This window comes from Trichomycterus rosablanca, chromosome 20 (assembly GCF_030014385.1).
Source record: "Trichomycterus rosablanca isolate fTriRos1 chromosome 20, fTriRos1.hap1, whole genome shotgun sequence".
Taxonomy (NCBI): Eukaryota; Metazoa; Chordata; class Actinopteri; order Siluriformes; family Trichomycteridae; genus Trichomycterus; species Trichomycterus rosablanca.
In genome coordinates, this window is record NC_086007.1 from 16,825,686 (window position 1) to 16,844,310 (window position 18,625).

The 18,625-nt window shown below is 41.0% G+C and overlaps 1 protein-coding gene across 1 annotated transcript in view; it reads left to right on the forward strand.

Moving 5' to 3' along the window:
* Positions 1-18,625, forward strand: part of LOC134334911 (collagen alpha-3(IV) chain-like) — a 40,858-nt gene that overhangs the window by 2,448 nt on the left and 19,785 nt on the right. The window contains exon 2 of the mRNA XM_063017376.1: positions 15,604-15,660. Coding sequence (XP_062873446.1) covers positions 15,604-15,660 — 57 coding nt within the window. The remainder of the gene's footprint in view (positions 1-15,603; positions 15,661-18,625) is intronic.

Consider the following 18,625-nt stretch of genomic DNA (forward strand, 5'->3'; position numbering starts at 1 on the left):
GGCAAGCCGTTTTAGCTTTTAATCCTCTTTCAATCCTCAACATCATGAACCACATGTACTGCAAGCCATTGTAAACAAAATAGTAAAGGTTGTACATTACAGATTTTGCAGCATACTTGAGCATTTACATTAAAAAATAAACATGTTTAAAAACTGCAGACTGAAAATACATCTAACCCATCTATGCTCTATCACGTAATCTACAGTACATATCTACGGTGGCCGAGAAGTGCAAAACAAATTAACATTTTAGAAAACAAAATTACAAAAAAAAAAACCAAATTTACAACAAAAACAAAAATAAATTTACAAGAGCTGAAACACTTTTACCAATGCCGAAACAAATTTACAAGAGATGAAACACTTTTACCAATGCCGAAACAAATGTACAAACGGCCGATCAGACGGAAAGGGTAGGTACAATACACAGGAAGTGCTTGTTGCTTACCTTCTGTCAATCAAACTGTTTCGCAAGGGTGAATTGAACGGAGTTTGTGATGGTAACGCTAAATAGTGATGTGCAGATGAAGCCTCATTAAAGCTTTTAAAGCTTTTTCCTGATTGTGCTGAAAATACCTGAGCGGGGGAAGGGGGGTTAGGATTGCACCTATAAAAAATATAACGGGTCTTACACCGTCATGAGAACATTATCAAAATGTTTTATTTAGAGTGTTTAACATTTATTATTTTCATTCTTTATAATAATAATTCTGAACCATATTTTAGGCAGAACAACGCACTCTGCACACTCATACAGCGGTGTATTAAACAGGTTGTATTGCTGATAAACCTGATAAACACCGCGTTACTAATAATTAAAACGAATACTACTTAATATAATAACCTAACGCTTTCTAATTCCCACGGTAGCAGCAGTTTCCTTCTGTTTCATACATATCGCCCTTTCTCAGTCTAATGTGCAGCATTTCTCTTCCATTGATAAAAATACGGAACAAAGCGCGTCCAGTATCAGTTCAATACAGAACGCGGCGTTTAGTCTCCAAATAAAGAACAATTCTGTATTTTACGGGACGGGTTGTAACTCTAGTTCAACTGTCTCTTATATAGTCAGTGACATAAAAGACAGCACCAAAGCTTTGAATCAGTCCCGCACATTCTTGTTGGTTTAATTCAAGCTCCGATACACTGAGTCGAGTGTTACAAAAGTGAAACAAGCTTCAAAGCCTCGGTATCAAATGTTCCGTCCCTAATAAACAATGTTTTGTCCATTTTGTGTTAATTATTTCAGCCACTTGGCCATTTTTGTTTTTCTTGTGGGAATACTTTAGATGTTTAAAAGAGCGGACGGTAGATAGAGATGCACAGGCGACATCTAAACGTCTGCACAAACAATCTAAGAACTTCCCACAAGAAAAAACAAAAGCGGATCAACTGGATAAAATGATTTCCACAAAATAGACAAAACATTGTTTAGCGTTACCATCACAAACTCCGTTCACTTTACCACTGAGAAACAGTTTGATTGACAGCAGGTAAGCAACAAGCACTTCCTGTGTATTGTACCTACCCTTTCCGTCAGATCGGCCGTTTGTAAATTTGTTTTGGCATTGGTAAAAGTGTTTCAGCTTTTGTAAATTTGTTTTTGTTGTAAATTAGTTTTTTTTTTTTTTTTTTTTTGTTTTCTAAAATGTAAATTTTTTTTGCACTTCTCGGCCACTGTAACAATCACATGTGTATTAATTTAAACCTTTAGAGGTTAACATTTTGTTTTCATATGACTTTAGACATTTTGAGATTTATACCAGCATGTTGTGTAAATTAATGTTTTTACATGTTTTTTAAATCTGCTTTAATTAGGTATGTTAAATAAACTGCTTAGCATTATTGTAACCTCTAGTCATTAGAAAAAAACACTTGAAATTTATATTTTAACTCACTCATTCTGCGCCACCTGAGCGGCAATACATACCAACCATCTATTTTAAAACAAGTATTTTAAATTGAAATTTGAAAAGTATATTAAATTAAATGAAACTTAATTTTAACTAAAAGTATACTTCATGCTAATGTATTTATTTAAAGTATATATCATTTTTAATCTTTATATAATTTTTGAAAAGTATGATAAAAGTGAACTTGCAATCATTTAATTAAAGCATGACATTAATATATTTTTAAAATGTTTGAAATAAGTAGACATATGCTAGTTTGTTTATACTTAGACAAATCTTACTGATAGTTTAATTTAATGTAAACAATTTTTTGTTGTGTATTTATGTTTTAAGAAGCATGCAACATGTAAACGCAAGCATGACTGCTATAAAACTATCAGTGACACATAAACAGCATTAATACGAAAAAAACTTTATATCGATTTTATTTTAGGTATTTTACAAGTGTGGCTTCAAATACATTAAATTCAGAAAGTGTGACTTTTTGCATATTTTTTGCAACACCTTGTGTTGTGGATTTGATTTGGAATGGATATAATAGCCATTTTGCCTGTCAATCTATAAATCTATCTTCCACCAATACTATGTTTCACTGTAGTGATGATATTTGCCAGGTAATGTGCAGTGCCTGTTATTTGCAAGACATAGTGTCATTTACATGACATTTAGAAAACTCCAAGCAGGCTGCACACCTTTTCCTCAAGGTTTGCTTCTGTCTTGCTGCTCTGCCATATAGAGTGCTTCAGAATAGTTGTCTGCTCAACAGGTTTTCACATCTCTGCAAAGGACATTTGGAGATCTTTTAGAGTGATTGTGTCATTCCATCATACCTCCCTTACCAAGGTCTTTCAAGGCCCAGATGTCCAATTTGACTGGGCAGCCAACTTCAGGGTTGTGCTAAGCTTCAAATCAATTCAAATAAAATCAAATTAATTTCAAAATCAATTAGGCCAGTGTGGGAACACTTAAAACCTTATATTTTGTTTTATATCTATGACCTGATCTATACCATGCTATAAATTGATTGCAGAGATCCACAAATTGTTCCTTGAAATTCATACCTTGCTTTTTGCCTTGACAATGCAGTTCAAATTGTGTGCCCTTATAGACCCAGGTGTCTTCCTTTCATGTACATGGACCACTCCACCTGGGAATTGAACCAAGGATCTTCTTCTTTTTAGGCAACAGTGCTACTCATCAAGCCACCATGCCACCCATCTGTAAAAAGTATAATTTCCCCTAAAATGTTTTTGTATTTAAGCATTACAGATTAAAACAAAGCTTTTGATTTATAAAAGTACTTATCTGCAATACATATTTGAATTGGCAACTGCCATCTGCCATACATGATACTGTGAAACCACTGCATTACCTTTGAGCCTTCAGAAGTCGTTGCATGAGAAACTCTCATGCTATTCAGACTCAGACTCAGCTTTATTGTCATTCAAAACCATGTACATGATTAGAACAAAATGCAGTTACTTAGGTCTCGGTGTGTGTAACTTAATAAAATTTAAATAACAATAACTATGTTAAGTATAAAATAAAACTTTAGACTTAAAAAACTGGAAGAAATAACTAAGATAAAGTATTTTAAATATTTAAATTTGCAAGTATTGCACAAGAACTACAGCAGCTTTATGTGAATCTAAAGTGCGTAATTGCAAAGTATAGCAGCAGAAAATGGCAGCACCAGATCACAGGTGTTTAAAGTGATTGGTGCATAGTTGTATGAGGGGTGGAACAGTTCAGCAGTCTGACTGCATTCGGAAAGAAGCTGTTTTTCAGTGTTGTTGTTTTTGCTTGGATGCAGCGCAGCCTCCTTCCAGGTGCAGGTGGCTCTTTCCTTACACCTGGTTGTGTATATGTCCCTGATGGGTGGTAGGCTGCATCTGATGGTCCTCTGTGCAGACTTTACCACTCTCTGCAGCGCCTTCTTCTCTGCCACAGTGCAGCCAGCATACCACACAGTGAGGCAGGTGGTCAGGGTGTTCTCCACCACACAGCTGTAGAATGACCTGAGGATGTCTGTGTGAAGACAGTGCTTGTAACTTTGTGATCATTGGTATTCCTGGGTGAGGTAGGCTATTGGTTAAAGTATATTATTTGCTGTAACTTGTTTTAGAATAACTTGTCTTAGAATTTATCTCTGCAACTTTGATTATTAACTTGCTTAACTGTGGCTGCATTAATCTGTGTTCTGCTGATTGGTTAAAGTGGTTTCAGGTGACTGTTGTTAGGCCTGTTGTTAGAGGCCTAGGTGTGAATTGAGGGGCAGGGCTAAGCTTAGTATAAAATTAAAGCTCCTGGTCTTCTCTATCACTAGGTTTTAATATCTGTCTGAATTGTTTAACCTATCTATCTTTTTTACTACTAATCTAAACTAACTTGGGTAAGTACTATCAGTCTCTGACATTGTCTAAACTATCTACTTTTCTCAGCATGTGCTACTCAAACATTCCTGTGCTTATATCTCACAGACCCTGCAGACATCAGAGGGCACATTATAGAAACAGCAACACCAGCAACCTCATCTACCCCCAACTGTTGCAACAGTCTCAAACAGTGGTGGTAGGTGGGGTCTGGAATTGTCAATCAGCCGTCCAAAAAGCTGACTTCATCTCAGCTTATGCACTTTCTCACAGCCTTGACTTCCTGGCACTGACTGAGACGTGGATCACCACCGAGAACTCAGCAACACCAGCAGCCTTATCCTCTGCCTACACCTTCTCTCATACACCGAGAGGATCTGGCAGGGGTGGTGGTACAGGTTTGCTCCTGACCAAGAAATGGCAATTCACTACTGTGAATGTTTCTCACCTTAACATTTCATCTTTTGAATTTCATGCTATTACTGTTACTTTTCCGATTACTCTTAATGTCATTGTTATTTACAGACCACCTGGCGCACTGGGAGACTTCATAGGAGAGCTGGATGTTCTTCTGAGTTTCTTCCCTTCAGATGGTACTCCTCTGACTGTTCTTGGTGACTTTAATCTCCCTTCACTTCAGTCCTCCTGTCTTCTTCCTCTTCTTTCATCTTTCGACCTCCTCTTTAATCACAGCCCTCCGACACACAAAGGAGGCAATCTTCTGGACCTGGTCTTCAGCCGTCCAGCTTCTGTTCTGGACCTCACTGTCACCCCACTGCACCTCTCTGACCATCACTTTGTGTCCTTCTCTCTCTGTCTCCCAACTCTTCCTACCTCCAACCACACTTTCACCCTTACAACACGCCCCAATCTTCACTCTTTATCTTCCTCCCTGTTGATCTCCACCATCCTAACTTCACTACCTAACCCTGACACTCTTGCTACCCTTCCACTTAACTCTGCAACTAATACTCTACTTTCTTCTCTTTCAACATCCCTCGATCAGCTCTGTCCTCCTACCCTCAAACGAGGAAAACCTTCTCACCCTGCTCCTTGGCTTTCAGACGCATTGCTCAGCAACAGAAGAGAATTGAGGGCAGCTGAGAGAAAGTGGAGGAAATCTAAGCTTGATGTTGATCTCCACTCCTACCACGATCTGCTGTCCAGGTTCTCATCTGATGTGACTGCTGCAAAAACATCTTTTTACAAAGCCAAGCTTGAACAATCTGCTGCTGACCCACGTAAGCTTCATGCTATCTTTTCCTCTCTTCTGAACCCTCCTCCTCCCCCCCCTTCTGCCTCTCTCACTGCTACTGACTTTGCAACATTCTTCCAGGACAAGATTGACAAAATCAATCAATCCTTGTCTCCGACTGACCCACTTTCAACTGACCCTCAACCCACCAACACACTCACCAGCTTCACCCCACTCACCATGGATGAGGTTACACAGCTCCTCTCATCCAGCAATCCCACTACATGCACACTTGACCCTATACCATCCACCATCCTCAAAGACCTCTCGCAGGACCTAATCCCCTTCATCACACCCATCATCAACAACTCCCTGACATCAGGTGTTGTCCCTACTGCTTTTAAGAAGGCTCAGGTCATTCCCCTTCTTAAGAAACCTACACTAGACACTATAGACATTAACAACTACAGACCTGTCTCACTCCTCTCTTTTCTATCCAAAATTCTTGAACGTGCTGTCTATAACCAACTATCTGCCTTTCTTACTCAGAATGATCTCCACGATCCGTACCAGTCTGGCTTCAAGGCAGCACATTCTACAGAAACAGCTCTTGTAGCTGTTACTGAGAAGCTTCATGCAGCCAAAGCAGCCAAACTGTCATCTGTTCTTATTCTTCTTGACCTTTCTGCAGCCTTCGACACAGTGAATCACGGCATTCTCCTGACCACTCTCTCCAACCTTGGAGTAACAGGTTCAGCATGGCAATGGATGGCCTCCTACCTGGAAGGGCGCTCCTACCAAGTGTCATGGAGGGGATCCATATCTACCCCATGCACTCTCTCAACCGGTGTTCCTCAGGGCTCTGTACTTGGCCCACTTCTCTTCTCTATCTACACCCGCTCTCTGGGTAAGGTCATAGCCTCCCATGGCTTCTCCTACCACTCCTATGCAGATGACACTCAGCTTGTTCTGTCATTTCCTTCTTCAGACACGCAAGTCTCAGCTCGCATCGCAGCATGTCTGCGAGATATCTCACAATGGATGTCAGCTCATCATCTAAAACTTAATCCCAGCAAGACAGAGATGTTGCTCATTCCTGGAGATCTGTCTCCAACCCAGGACCTAGTCATTTCTCTGGATGACTTCCAGATTAGACCATCTGATAAGGTAAGAAGTCTTGGTGTTGTCCTGGATAACCAGCTGACCTTCTCTCCTTATATAGCCAACATGACGAGATCGTGCCGGTTCCTCCTGTACAACATCAGGAAGATTCGGCCATTTCTCTCCAGAGAAGCTACCCAGATTCTGGTGCAATCACTTGTAATCTCTCGGTTGGACTACTGCAACTCCCTCCTGGCAGAAGCTCCCATGGCCACTATTAAACCCTTACAGCTCATTCAAAATGCAGCTGCCCGTCTGGTCTTTAACCAACCTAAACACTGCCACATCACCCCACTGCTACGTTCTCTTCACTGGCTTCCTGTAGCTGCACGCATTCAGTTTAAAACACTGACGCTCGCCTACAAAGCCAAAAATGGACCAGCCCCAAGCTACCTTCGGGGTCTAATCAAACCCCGCTCTGTACCACGCAACCTCCGAGCCTCTAGCAGGGCTCTAGAGTGCGACCAATTTGGTCGCACATGCGACCTAATTTCTCAATGGTGCGACAAAAAAAAATCTCAGGTCGCACCGGTGCGACCAGCAGTTCAAGGGGAAAAAAGTCTCCGCTACTCTGAAAGTTTTCCCGTGGTTCAACAACAGACACACATCAGGCCCATATCATGGTCTAAACCAATCAGAGACAGTGAAGAGCGGGACAATATTGTATCGGTGATATGTGAGCGACATTCAGCTCAACCAATCAGAATGCAGCACCGGACGTTCAGTTAGTTTAGTTTTGTATATGAGACTCGCCGGACGGCCAAAGTATAAAAGTTCGGTTTCTGGAGCTAGGCAGTTTAAAGTGTTGTAACGCTTACTGAAGTCCTGACTAAACCGTTACAGTGAAGTCTACCTTGTCGTGTGCTTTTATTCCCACACATTCATCACCACACAGCAAGAGACCCGTAACAGTGGTGAGCCGACCCTCTAGTAGCAATAGGCTAATGCTAGCGGTTAAGTGCGACGATAGCGAAAGTAAAAACACAATAATATTTTCGTTAAGTAAAATATAAAAATAACTAAAAGACAGTGAAGTGTTAGAATACATGTAATCAAAATACACAGTGAGTGCACCGCAATCGATTTTGGGAATCTGTGTAAAAGCTCCAGTAAAGCCGATAATATAATGCACTTTATTTAAGATTACACTCTAACACTAGAGCCCCATACACACACACAAAAAAAAAAAAAAAAAAAAAATTATATATATATCTATATCTATCTATATATATATATATATATATATATATATATATATATATATACAGTGTATCACAAAAGTGAGTACACCCCTCACATTTCTGCAGATATTTAAGTATATCTTTTCATGGGACAACACTGACAAAATGACACTTTGACACAATGAAAAGTAGTCTGTGTGCAGCTTATATAACAGTGTAAATTTATTCTTCCCTCAAAATAACTCAATATACAGCCATTAATGTCTAAACCACCGGCAACAAAAGTGAGTACACCCCTTAGTGAAAGTTCCTGAAGTGTCAATATTTTGTGTGGCCACCATTATTTCCCAGAACTGCCTTAACTCTCCTGGGCATGGAGTTTACCAGAGCTTCACAGGTTGCCACTGGAATGCTTTTCCACTCCTCCATGACGACATCACGGAGCTGGCGGATATTCGAGACTTTGTGCTCCTCCACCTTCCGCTTGAGGATGCCCCAAAGATGTTCTATTGGGTTTAGGTCTGGAGACATGCTTGACCAGTCCATCACCTTTACCCTCAGCCTCTTCAATAAAGCAGTGGTCGTCTTAGAGGTGTGTTTGGGGTCATTATCATGCTGGAACACTGCCCTGCGACCCAGTTTCCGGAGGGAGGGGATCATGCTCTGCTTAGTATTTCACAGTACATATTGGAGTTCATGTGTCCCTCAATGAAATGTAACTCCCCAACACCTGCTGCACTCATGCAGCCCCAGACCATGGCATTCCCACCACCATGCTTGACTGTAGGCATGACACACTTATCTTTGTACTCCTCACCTGATTGCCGCCACACATGCTTGAGACCATCTGAACCAAACAAATTAATCTTGGTCTCATCAGACCATAGGACATGGTTCCAGTAATCCATGTCCTTTGTTGACATGTCTTCAGCAAACTGTTTGCGGGCTTTCTTGTGTAGAGACTTCAGAAGAGGCTTCCTTCTGGGGTGACAGCCATGCAGACCAATTTGATGTAGTGTGCGGCGTATGGTCTGAGCACTGACCGGCTGACCCCCCACCTTTTCAATCTCTGCAGCAATGCTGACAGCACTCCTGCGCCTATCTTTCAAAAACAGCAGTTGGATGTGACGCTGAGCACGTGCACTCTGCTTCTTTGGACGACCAACGCGAGGTCTGTTCTGAGTGGACCCTGCTCTTTTAAAACGCTGGATGATCTTGTCCACTGTGCTGCAGCTCAGTTTCAGGGTGTTGGCAATCTTCTTGTAGCCTTGGCCATCTTCATGTAGCGCAACAATTCGTCTTTTGAGATCCTCAGAGAGTTCTTTGCCATGAGGTGCCATGTTGGAACTTTCAGTGACCAGTATGAGAGAGTGTGAGAGCTGTACTACTAAATTGAACACACCTGCTCCCTATGCACACCTGAGACCTAGTAACACTAACAAATCACATGACATTTTGGAGGGAAAATTACAAGCAGTGCTCAATTTGGACATTTAGGGGTGTAGTCTCTTAGGGGTGTACTCAATTTTGTTGCCGGTGGTTTAGACATTAATGGCTGTATATTGAGTTATTTTGAGGGAAGAATAAATTTACACTGTTATATAAGCTGCACACAGACTACTTTTCATTGTGTCAAAGTGTCATTTTGTCAGTGTTGTCCCATGAAAAGATATACTTAAATATCTGCAGAAATGTGAGGGGTGTACTCACTTTTGTGATACACACCCCTCACATTTCTGCAGATATTTAAGTATATCTTTTCATGGGACAACACTGACAAAATGACACTTTGACACAATGAAAAGTAGTCTGTGTGCAGCTTATATAACAGTGTAAATTTATTCTTCCCTCAAAATAACTCAATATACAGCCATTAATGTCTAAACCACCGGCAACAAAAGTGAGTACACCCCTTAGTGAAAGTTGCTGAAGTGTCAATATTTTGTGTGGCCACCATTATTTCCCAGAACTGCCTTAACTCTCCTGGGCATGGAGTTTACCAGAGCTTCACAGGTTGCCACTGGAATGCTTTTCCACTCCTCCATGATGACATCACGGAGCTGGCGGATATTCGAGACTTTGCGCTCCTCCACCTTCCGCTTGAGGATGCCCCAAAGATGTTCTATTGGGTTTAGGTCTGGAGACATGCTTGGCCAGTCCATCACCTTTACCCTCAGCCTCTTCAATAAAGCAGTGGTCGTCTTAGAGGTGTGTTTGGGGTCATTATCATGCTGGAACACTGCCCTGCGACCCAGATTCCGGAGGGAGGGGATCATGCTCTGCTTCAGTATTTCACAGTACATATTGGAGTTCATGTGTCCCTCAATGAAATGTAACTCCCCAACACCTGCTGCACTCATGCAGCCCCAGACCATGGCATTCCCACCACCATGCTTGACTGTAGGCATGACACACTTATCTTTGTACTCCTCACCTGATTGCCGCCACACATGCTTGAGACCATCTGAACCAAACAAATTAATCTTGGTCTCATCAGACCATAGGACATGGTTCCAGTAATCCATGTCCTTTGTTGACATGTCTTCAGCAAACTGTTTGAGGGCTTTCTTGTGTAGAGACTTCAGAAGAGGCTTCCTTCTGGGGTGACAGCCATGCAGACCAATTTGATGTAGTGTGCGGCGTATGGTCTGAGCACTGACAGGCTGACCCCCCACCTTTTCAATCTCTGCAGCAATGCTGACAGCACTCCTGCGCCTATCTTTCAAAGACAGCAGTTGGATGTGACGCTGAGCACGTGCACTCAGCTTCTTTGGACGACCAACGCGAGGTCTGTTCTGAGTGGACCCTGCTCTTTTAAAACGCTGGATGATCTTGGCCACTGTGCTGCAGCTCAGTTTCAGGGTGTTGGCAATCTTCTTGAAGCCTTGGCCATCTTCATGTAGCGCAACAATTCGTCTTTTAAGATCCTCAGAGAGTTCTTTGCCATGAGGTGCCATGTTGGAACTTTCAGTGACCAGTATGAGAGAGTGTGAGAGCTGTACTACTAAATTGAACACACCTGCTCCCTATGCACACCTGAGACCTAGTAACACTAACAAATCACATGACATTTTGGAGGGAAAATGACAAGCAGTGCTCAATTTGGACATTTAGGGGTGTAGTCTCTTAGGGGTGTACTCACTTTTGTTGCCGGTGGTTTAGACATTAATGGCTGTATATTGAGTTATTTTGAGGGAAGAATAAATTTACACTGTTATATAAGCTGCACACAGACTACTTTTCATTGTGTCAAAGTGTCATTTTGTCAGTGTTGTCCCATGAAAAGATATACTTAAATATCTGCAGAAATGTGAGGGGTGTACTCACTTCTGTGATACACTGTATATATATATATATATATATATATACATACATACATACATACATGAATAGATATACTCTATTATTATTGTTATAATTTTTATAATAGTGTACTATAATGAGATTATAATACTATAATTAACTGTAAAGAGCATGGGAAAACCATGGCCGTCAAAATTGTATTTGTGACTGGTTCTAATACATTTTGAATTGAAAGGATGAAAAGCACAATGCATCTATAAAACACATTACATGTCGCAGTAAATGCACTGCCCATGGGTCCCCTCTCCCCACTGCCTTTCAGCGGCAGACAGCAACAAACATCAACAAACGAGGCCATGTTGACCAGACTGTTATTTAATCATTTACAAGTCAATATTGCCTATATGGACAGCGAAAAAACAAGTGAACCTGTAAAACTAAGGTGTTAAATGCGATGCAGTTGAAAATTAGGGTGCACCTAACTTTTGTGCTGGTGCACCTAAGAAAAAAAGTTAGGCGCACCAGTGCAACCAGTGCAAAAAGTTAGTCTAGAGCCCTGCTCTAGTCTAGCTCGACTTGAGCCTCCATCCAGGACTAAAGGAAGACAAGCATCAAGGCTGTTCTCTGTTCTAGCGCCCAAATGGTGGAACGAACTTCCTCTGTCTGTTCGAACAGCTGAGTCTCTTGCTGTCTTTAAAAAACGATTAAAAACACACCTTTTCACTAAACACTTAGGCTGATTTGTACTTATTTACTAACACTTTATTCCAATCTTTTCCATTTAAAAAAAAAAAAAAAAAAAAAGGCACTTTGGTTCTAACAGGTTTTAGCAAAGTTGTGTTCTTCGACTGTTGTCTATCTAAACTTAAGGAATGAAATGTTCACTATGGAAGCACTTCTGTAAGTCGCTCTGGATAAGAGCGTCTGCTAAATGCTGAAAATGTAAATGTAAATGTAAGACAGGAAATACCGACATTGGTTGGCCTTCTTTATGACAGCTGTGGTGTTGGTACGCCAGGTGAGCGTGTCGGTCAGGTGTACCCCGAGGTACTTGACAGAGGGGACCATCTCCACAGCTAATCCATCAATGAGTAGAGGAGGAGGGGTTGTACCAGTCCTACGGAAATCCACAACCATCTCCTTGGTTTTCTGAACATTGAGGATGAGGTTGTTGTCGCTGCACCACCATGTTAGGTCCTCCACCTCCTTCCTGTATACCACTGTGTCATCCGCGAACTTGACTACGAGGTTGTAGTGAACTCTGCAGTCGTAGGTCATCAGTGTGTACAGTAGTGGGCTGAGCCCACAGCCCACTAAATATAGGTAAATATAGGTACATGGGCATGTGAGTACTTCAGAAAACCATTTTCACTTAACACAATCTGCTGCTGCCTCAAGAAATAACTATGCTAAAACTTTACTATGCAAAGAGAAAGCCATATATCAATTCAGTGCAGACTTGCTGAGTTCTCTGGTCCTGAGATCATCTCAGATATATCAGTACCCATGGCATAGTGACTTGTATATGTGTGAAGGAAAGGGAAAAATCTTCAAGGATTACTGTGAAGGAGTTACAGAAAAAAAAGTATAGAAAAAAAAAGTATATTGGTGTCAAGCCTTCAAAACTACAAGCCAACAGATTACTGTATTTGAAAATCTTTTTTTCTATCATCTAACCACAAACATTAGTGCCTGGAGTTTGCTAAACACTACTAGGATTTTTGACTAGAAGGTTTTTGACACTAAAAGTGGGTTTGCTGTAAAACAAAACAAAAAAAATACAATAAAAATACTGCACTTAAAAAGAACCTGATGCCCAATATTAAGTAAGGGAGAGGTTCTGTGATGGGTCAGTTCTTTAACAGGTTTAGCAGAGAGCCTATGAGTGTATCTCCCATGCGCACACTGCACAATGCCACACATCATCACACAATTGTAGCTGGATGATGTTATTAACTTTTTTTTTATTAAGATTTTACTGTTCCTCATGAAATTGAGGACAACACAACCATGAGAGAAGCAGAACAACAACAACCCAGCATACCTGATCACCATGATCTGTATGACCTTAAACTACCAGGCTATATGCCTTAGTTCACAGTTGGGGTGGGCAGTTTTGGTCCTAGGGGTTAAAGTAAGCGCAGCGAGATAAGCCAACATATTGTAACCGGGCCAGCAATAGTGACAGAACATAAGAGCACCAGACTGCCTAGACCCCAGACCACTTTCAATTTGGAATTTAAAATTTAGACTGTGTCTGAATCATGAACAGAGGTGGAGAAATTATTCCAAAGTTGAGGGGCTGTGTAAGAGAATGCTCGTCCTCTGCTGTGATTTTTTTATAAATTATAGAAACAATAAGTAACCCTACACCTTGTAAACAAAGTAAACGTGCTGGGTTGTATTCTTCAGTATGTTTACTCTGTAATTAATGTAAAATTTAATAGGCAGCCAGTGCAGAGATTGTAAAATAGGACTAATATGATTAAACTTTTTAGTGTGTGTGTGTGTTTGTATTTGTGTGAATGTTGTGTGTGTCCATCGGTTCAGACTTGAGTTGAGAAGTATAATCTCTTGTGGAAGAAAAATAAAAAACTGTTGCACAGTCTGGCAGCTGGGGACGGAATTACTGTATAACCATCCAAACATCACAATGCATTACAAACATAGTAATTCCCCTTTCTTTACAAGCTTCAAGAAACTCACCACCGAACCGTTTCTGGACCCAACTGCAGTGACTGAACAGAACAAATACAAAAATCAGGGACTTATTAGCAAAAAATCACACAGTGTGTATGTGAAGCAAAGAATAGTATTTTAAAAAAAGCCATCAACTGCCTAGGGCAGGATTTTGAAATTATGCTATATGTGTCTAGAGCAGACTAACTACAGCATAAGCCAGCTGGTGAGCTAGTGGCAGACAGGAGGGTAGGGTAGTCAAATGGTGCACAGGGACATAGCCATGCTAAAATAAAAGAGATTTGAGAAAGTTGTTACTGCAATGTGGGAATCACACAATCTTTCAAAATGTTATTGGAGGCTATAGCATTAAGATTTTTCTTCACTGGAACTAGTAGGCTTATATCAAACCAGAAAAAACAGTTCTCAGACCTTTTTTTCTTTTCTGCCAAACTTTACTGATGACAGACTGTTAAGCAATTCTATTCAAAGATAATAAGCTTTTGAGTAGTGGCAGGAAATCATAGACATCTCTCTCCCTTTTTTCATCGTCTGTTTTCTTTTTTTTTTTCAAAGCTGCGTGCGTCAGAAAACCCAAACAGCTGATGTAATCAGAGATCTCAACATCTCATGCTTCTTTAGCTCACACCAACTTCTGTTCATCAGACAAACACTTAAATGCAGACACTAGGCAGACAAAGATGGCTTTGGTTACAAATGATCACACTGCCACAGTTATTGCAGACACTGTCTCTGTTGTGTCTTACCCAGCTCAAAGCTAGAGATACAAGGTCTGACATATACACCGATCAGCCATAACATTAAAACCACATCCTTGTTTCTACACTCACTTTATCAGCTCCACTTACCATATAGAAGCACTTTGTAAATCTACAATTACTGACTGTAGTCCAGCTGTTTCTCTGCATGCTTTTTTAACCTCATTTTACTCTGTTCTTTAATGGTCAGGACCACCACAGAGTAGGAATTATTTGGGTGGTGGATCATTCTCAGCACTGCAGTGACACTGACATGGTGGTGGTGTGTTAGTGGGTGTTGTGCTGGTATGAGTGGATCAGACACAGCAGTGCTGCTGGAGTTTTTAAATACTGTGTCCACTCACTGTCCACTCTATTAGACACTCCTACCTAGTTGGTCCACCTTGTAGATGTAAAGTCAGAGACGATGGCTCATCTATTGCTGTCGTTTGAGTTGGGCATCTTCTAGCCCTTTATCAGTGGTCACAGGATGCTGCTAATGGGGTGCTGTTGGCTGGATGTTTTTGGTTGGTGGACTAATTCTTAGTCCAGCAGTGACAGTGAGGTGTTTAAAAACTCCAGCAGCATTGATGTGTTTTCTCCACTCATACCAGCACAACACACACAAACACACCACCACCATGTCAGTGTCACTGCAGTGCTGAGAATGATCCACCACCTGAATATTACCTGCTCTGTTGTGGTTCTGAACATTGAAGAACAGAGTAAAAGGAGGTTAAAAAAGTATTTAGAGAAACAGATGGACTACAGTCAGTAATTGTAGAACTACAAAGTGCTTTTATATGGTAAGTGGAGCTGATGAAATGGACAGTGTGTGTAGAAACAAGGAGGTGGTTTAATGGTATGGCTGATTGGTGTATAAGGTCTGTCCCAAGCCAACTATGTGCCCTTCATGTGAAAGCTTCCCTGCCTCACATCCACTAAAACAGCTTTTAAGTGATGCCTTTCCTGGTAGACATTAACTGTAGACATTAACATATTCGTACCATGTGAAGTAAACCTTTTTTTTTTTTTCTTTAGGGATGTGTGTGTAGTGAGAAAGCTAAATGCCACTGCGATGGAATCAAAGGAAACAAGGTATGTGTTATAATAGTTCCCTTATTACTACTGCAGTGACCATACAGCTGCTTACTTACAGTGTATCACAAAAGTGAGTACACCCCTCACATTTCTGCAAATATTTCATTATATCTTTTCATGGGACAACACTATAGACATGAAACTTGGATATAACTTAGAGTAGTCAGTGTACAGCTTGTATAGCAGTGTAGATTTACTGTCTTCTGAAAATAACTCAACACACAGCCATTAATGTCTAAATAGCTGGCAACATAAGTGAGTACACCCCACAGTGAACATGTCCAAATTGTGCCCAAATGTGTCGTTGTCCCTCCCTGGTGTCATGTGTCAAGGTCCCAGGTGTAAATGGGGAGCAGGGCTGTTAAATTTGGTGTTTTGGGTACAATTCTCTCATACTGGCCACTGGATATTCAACATGGCACCTCATGGCAAAGAACTCTCTGAGGATGTGAGAAATAGAATTGTTGCTCTCCACAAAGATGGCCTGGGCTATAAGAAGATTGCTAACACCCTGAAACTGAGCTACAGCATAGTGGCCAAGGTCATACAGCGGTTTTCCAGGACAGGTTCCACTCGGAACAGGCTTCGCCAGGGTCGACCAAAGAAGTTGAGTCCACGTGTTCGGCGTCATATCCAGAGGTTGGCTTTAAAAAATAGACACATGAGTGCTGCCAGCATTGCTGCAGAGGTTGAAGACGTGGGAGGTCAGCCTGTCAGTGCTCAGACCATACACCGCACACTGCATCAACTCGGTCTGCATGGTCGTCATCCCAGAAGGAAGCTGACGCACAAGAAAGCCAGCAAACAGTTTGCTGAAAACAAGCAGTCCAAGAACATGGATTACTGGAATGCCCTGTGGTCTGACGAGACCAAGATAAACTTGTTTGGCTCAGATGGTGTCCAGCATGTGTGGCGGCGCCCTGGTGAGAAGTACCAAGACAACTGTATCTTGCCTACAGTCAAGCAAGGTGGTGGTAGCATCATGGTCTTGGAATTCCAACATGTACTGTGACATTCTGAAACAGAGCATGATCCCCTTCCTTCGAAAACTGGGCCTCATGGCAGTTTTCCAACAGGATAACGACCCCAAACACAACCTCCAAGATGACAACTGCCTTGCTGAGGAAGCTGAAGGTAAAGGTGATGGACTAAACCCAATTGAGCACCTGTGGCGCATCCTCAAGTGGAAGGTGGAGGAGTTCAAGGTGTCTAACATCCACCAGCTCCGTGATGTCATCATGAAGGAGTGGAAGAGGATTCCAGTAGCAACCTGTGCAGCTCTGGTGAATTCCATGCCCAGGAGGGTTAAGGCAGTGCTGGATAATAATGGTGGTCACACAAAATATTGACACTTTGGGCACAATTTGGACATGTTCACTGTGGGGTGTACTCACTTATGTTGCCAGCCATTTAGACATTAATGGCTGTGTGTTGAGTTATTTTCAGAAGACAGTAAATCTACACTGCTATACAAGTTGTACACTGACTACTCTAAGTTATATCCAAGTTTCATGTCTATAGTGTTGTCCCATGAAAAGATATAATGAAATATTTGCAGAAATGTGAGGGGTGTACTCACTTTTGTGATACACTGTATACTTAATTATACTCAAGATGAAATACACAGTCAGCTATATAATTATAGTGCAAACTCTAATTATAGCGCCAATATAACAGCATGTAGTCCTATAAAATACTTGAATAAATTAAAGAATGTAAAGCAAGGATTTAATGGGTAATTCTATGTACAGAATCTTTTCAGATCCTTTACGCTGCTCTCTTCACTTTGGCTTGTGTCATTTGTTGACTATGGGGTTAAGATCAATAGTGTGAAATGTCCATGACAAAAACTTGATTCAGTAATTATGAAAATATTTTTTTTATTTCGGTGTGTATTCAACAAATCAAGAAAAAAAAAAATCAGTGCCTGTAAATGCTACCAAACGATTGGCATTGAAAAATTACATGACTTTGCTAGTCAAGCTAAGAAAAGGGGGAACAACTCAGGAAAGAGAGGGCTAAGACTGGTTAAGGTCAGTTATCTGCAACAGGCCTTACTGTAGAAGAGGAAAAACACTGGAAATACTAGGCCCAACAGCAACTGAAGGGATTTCTGGGGAAGTAGATGTATGTTTAAATGAGTTACCAACTACCCCACCTCAGCGGGAGAAACTTTAATTCCACCAGCTCTTTGTGGTGTCTCTCCTTCTGTTGAAGATGGCCAAACGTGACATCATGGCCAAGCAGCTTTCAGCTAACCAGACCATTATTTTCTGTGCCAGTTATACTGCCTTCTGAACAAGCATTTTTAAATTGTTTCATACCTCAGTAAAATTAAATGATTTTTTCAAATAAATGAAATAAACGAATGATCTGATGTATGTTCTTAATGTTCGAGGCTACGAAGCACTTAGCCTTATGAACGTTTTGGGAAACGCACCCCAGAATTCTACAAAGTATTTTGACCAGAACTTACACCATGCCTGTATTTTAAACATTATTAAACCATTGTTTAGTCCCTGAGACCTAGAAAATGACATCAATCTTGAATCTTAAAATCTTAAAAAAAGGCAAAGATTCAGAAGACGGTGGCTTCTACAGGCCTATAAGTCTATTACATACTGACTGCAGAAGTATGGCCAACGTAGGTTGAGTACTGGTACTGCCAAATACAATTAAATATGACCAAACTGGATTTGTAAAGATGAGATATAGTTCAGACAATTTACATCTCACTTATAAATCTTAAAGCCCCCTCTTAGTTTCTTTAGTTGATTGGTGTTAAGTAGATCTCAACTGTATTAACCTGAAAAAACGATTATGTTTTGATGCTCAAACTAAACTTACTACCAGTGTCCTTGTCTTAAGGCCAATACACATAGCATGGGGCATAAGGCAGGGATATCCTCTCTCAGCACTACATTTTGCCTTTGTAATTAAACCTTTACCCAACCCCAATTCA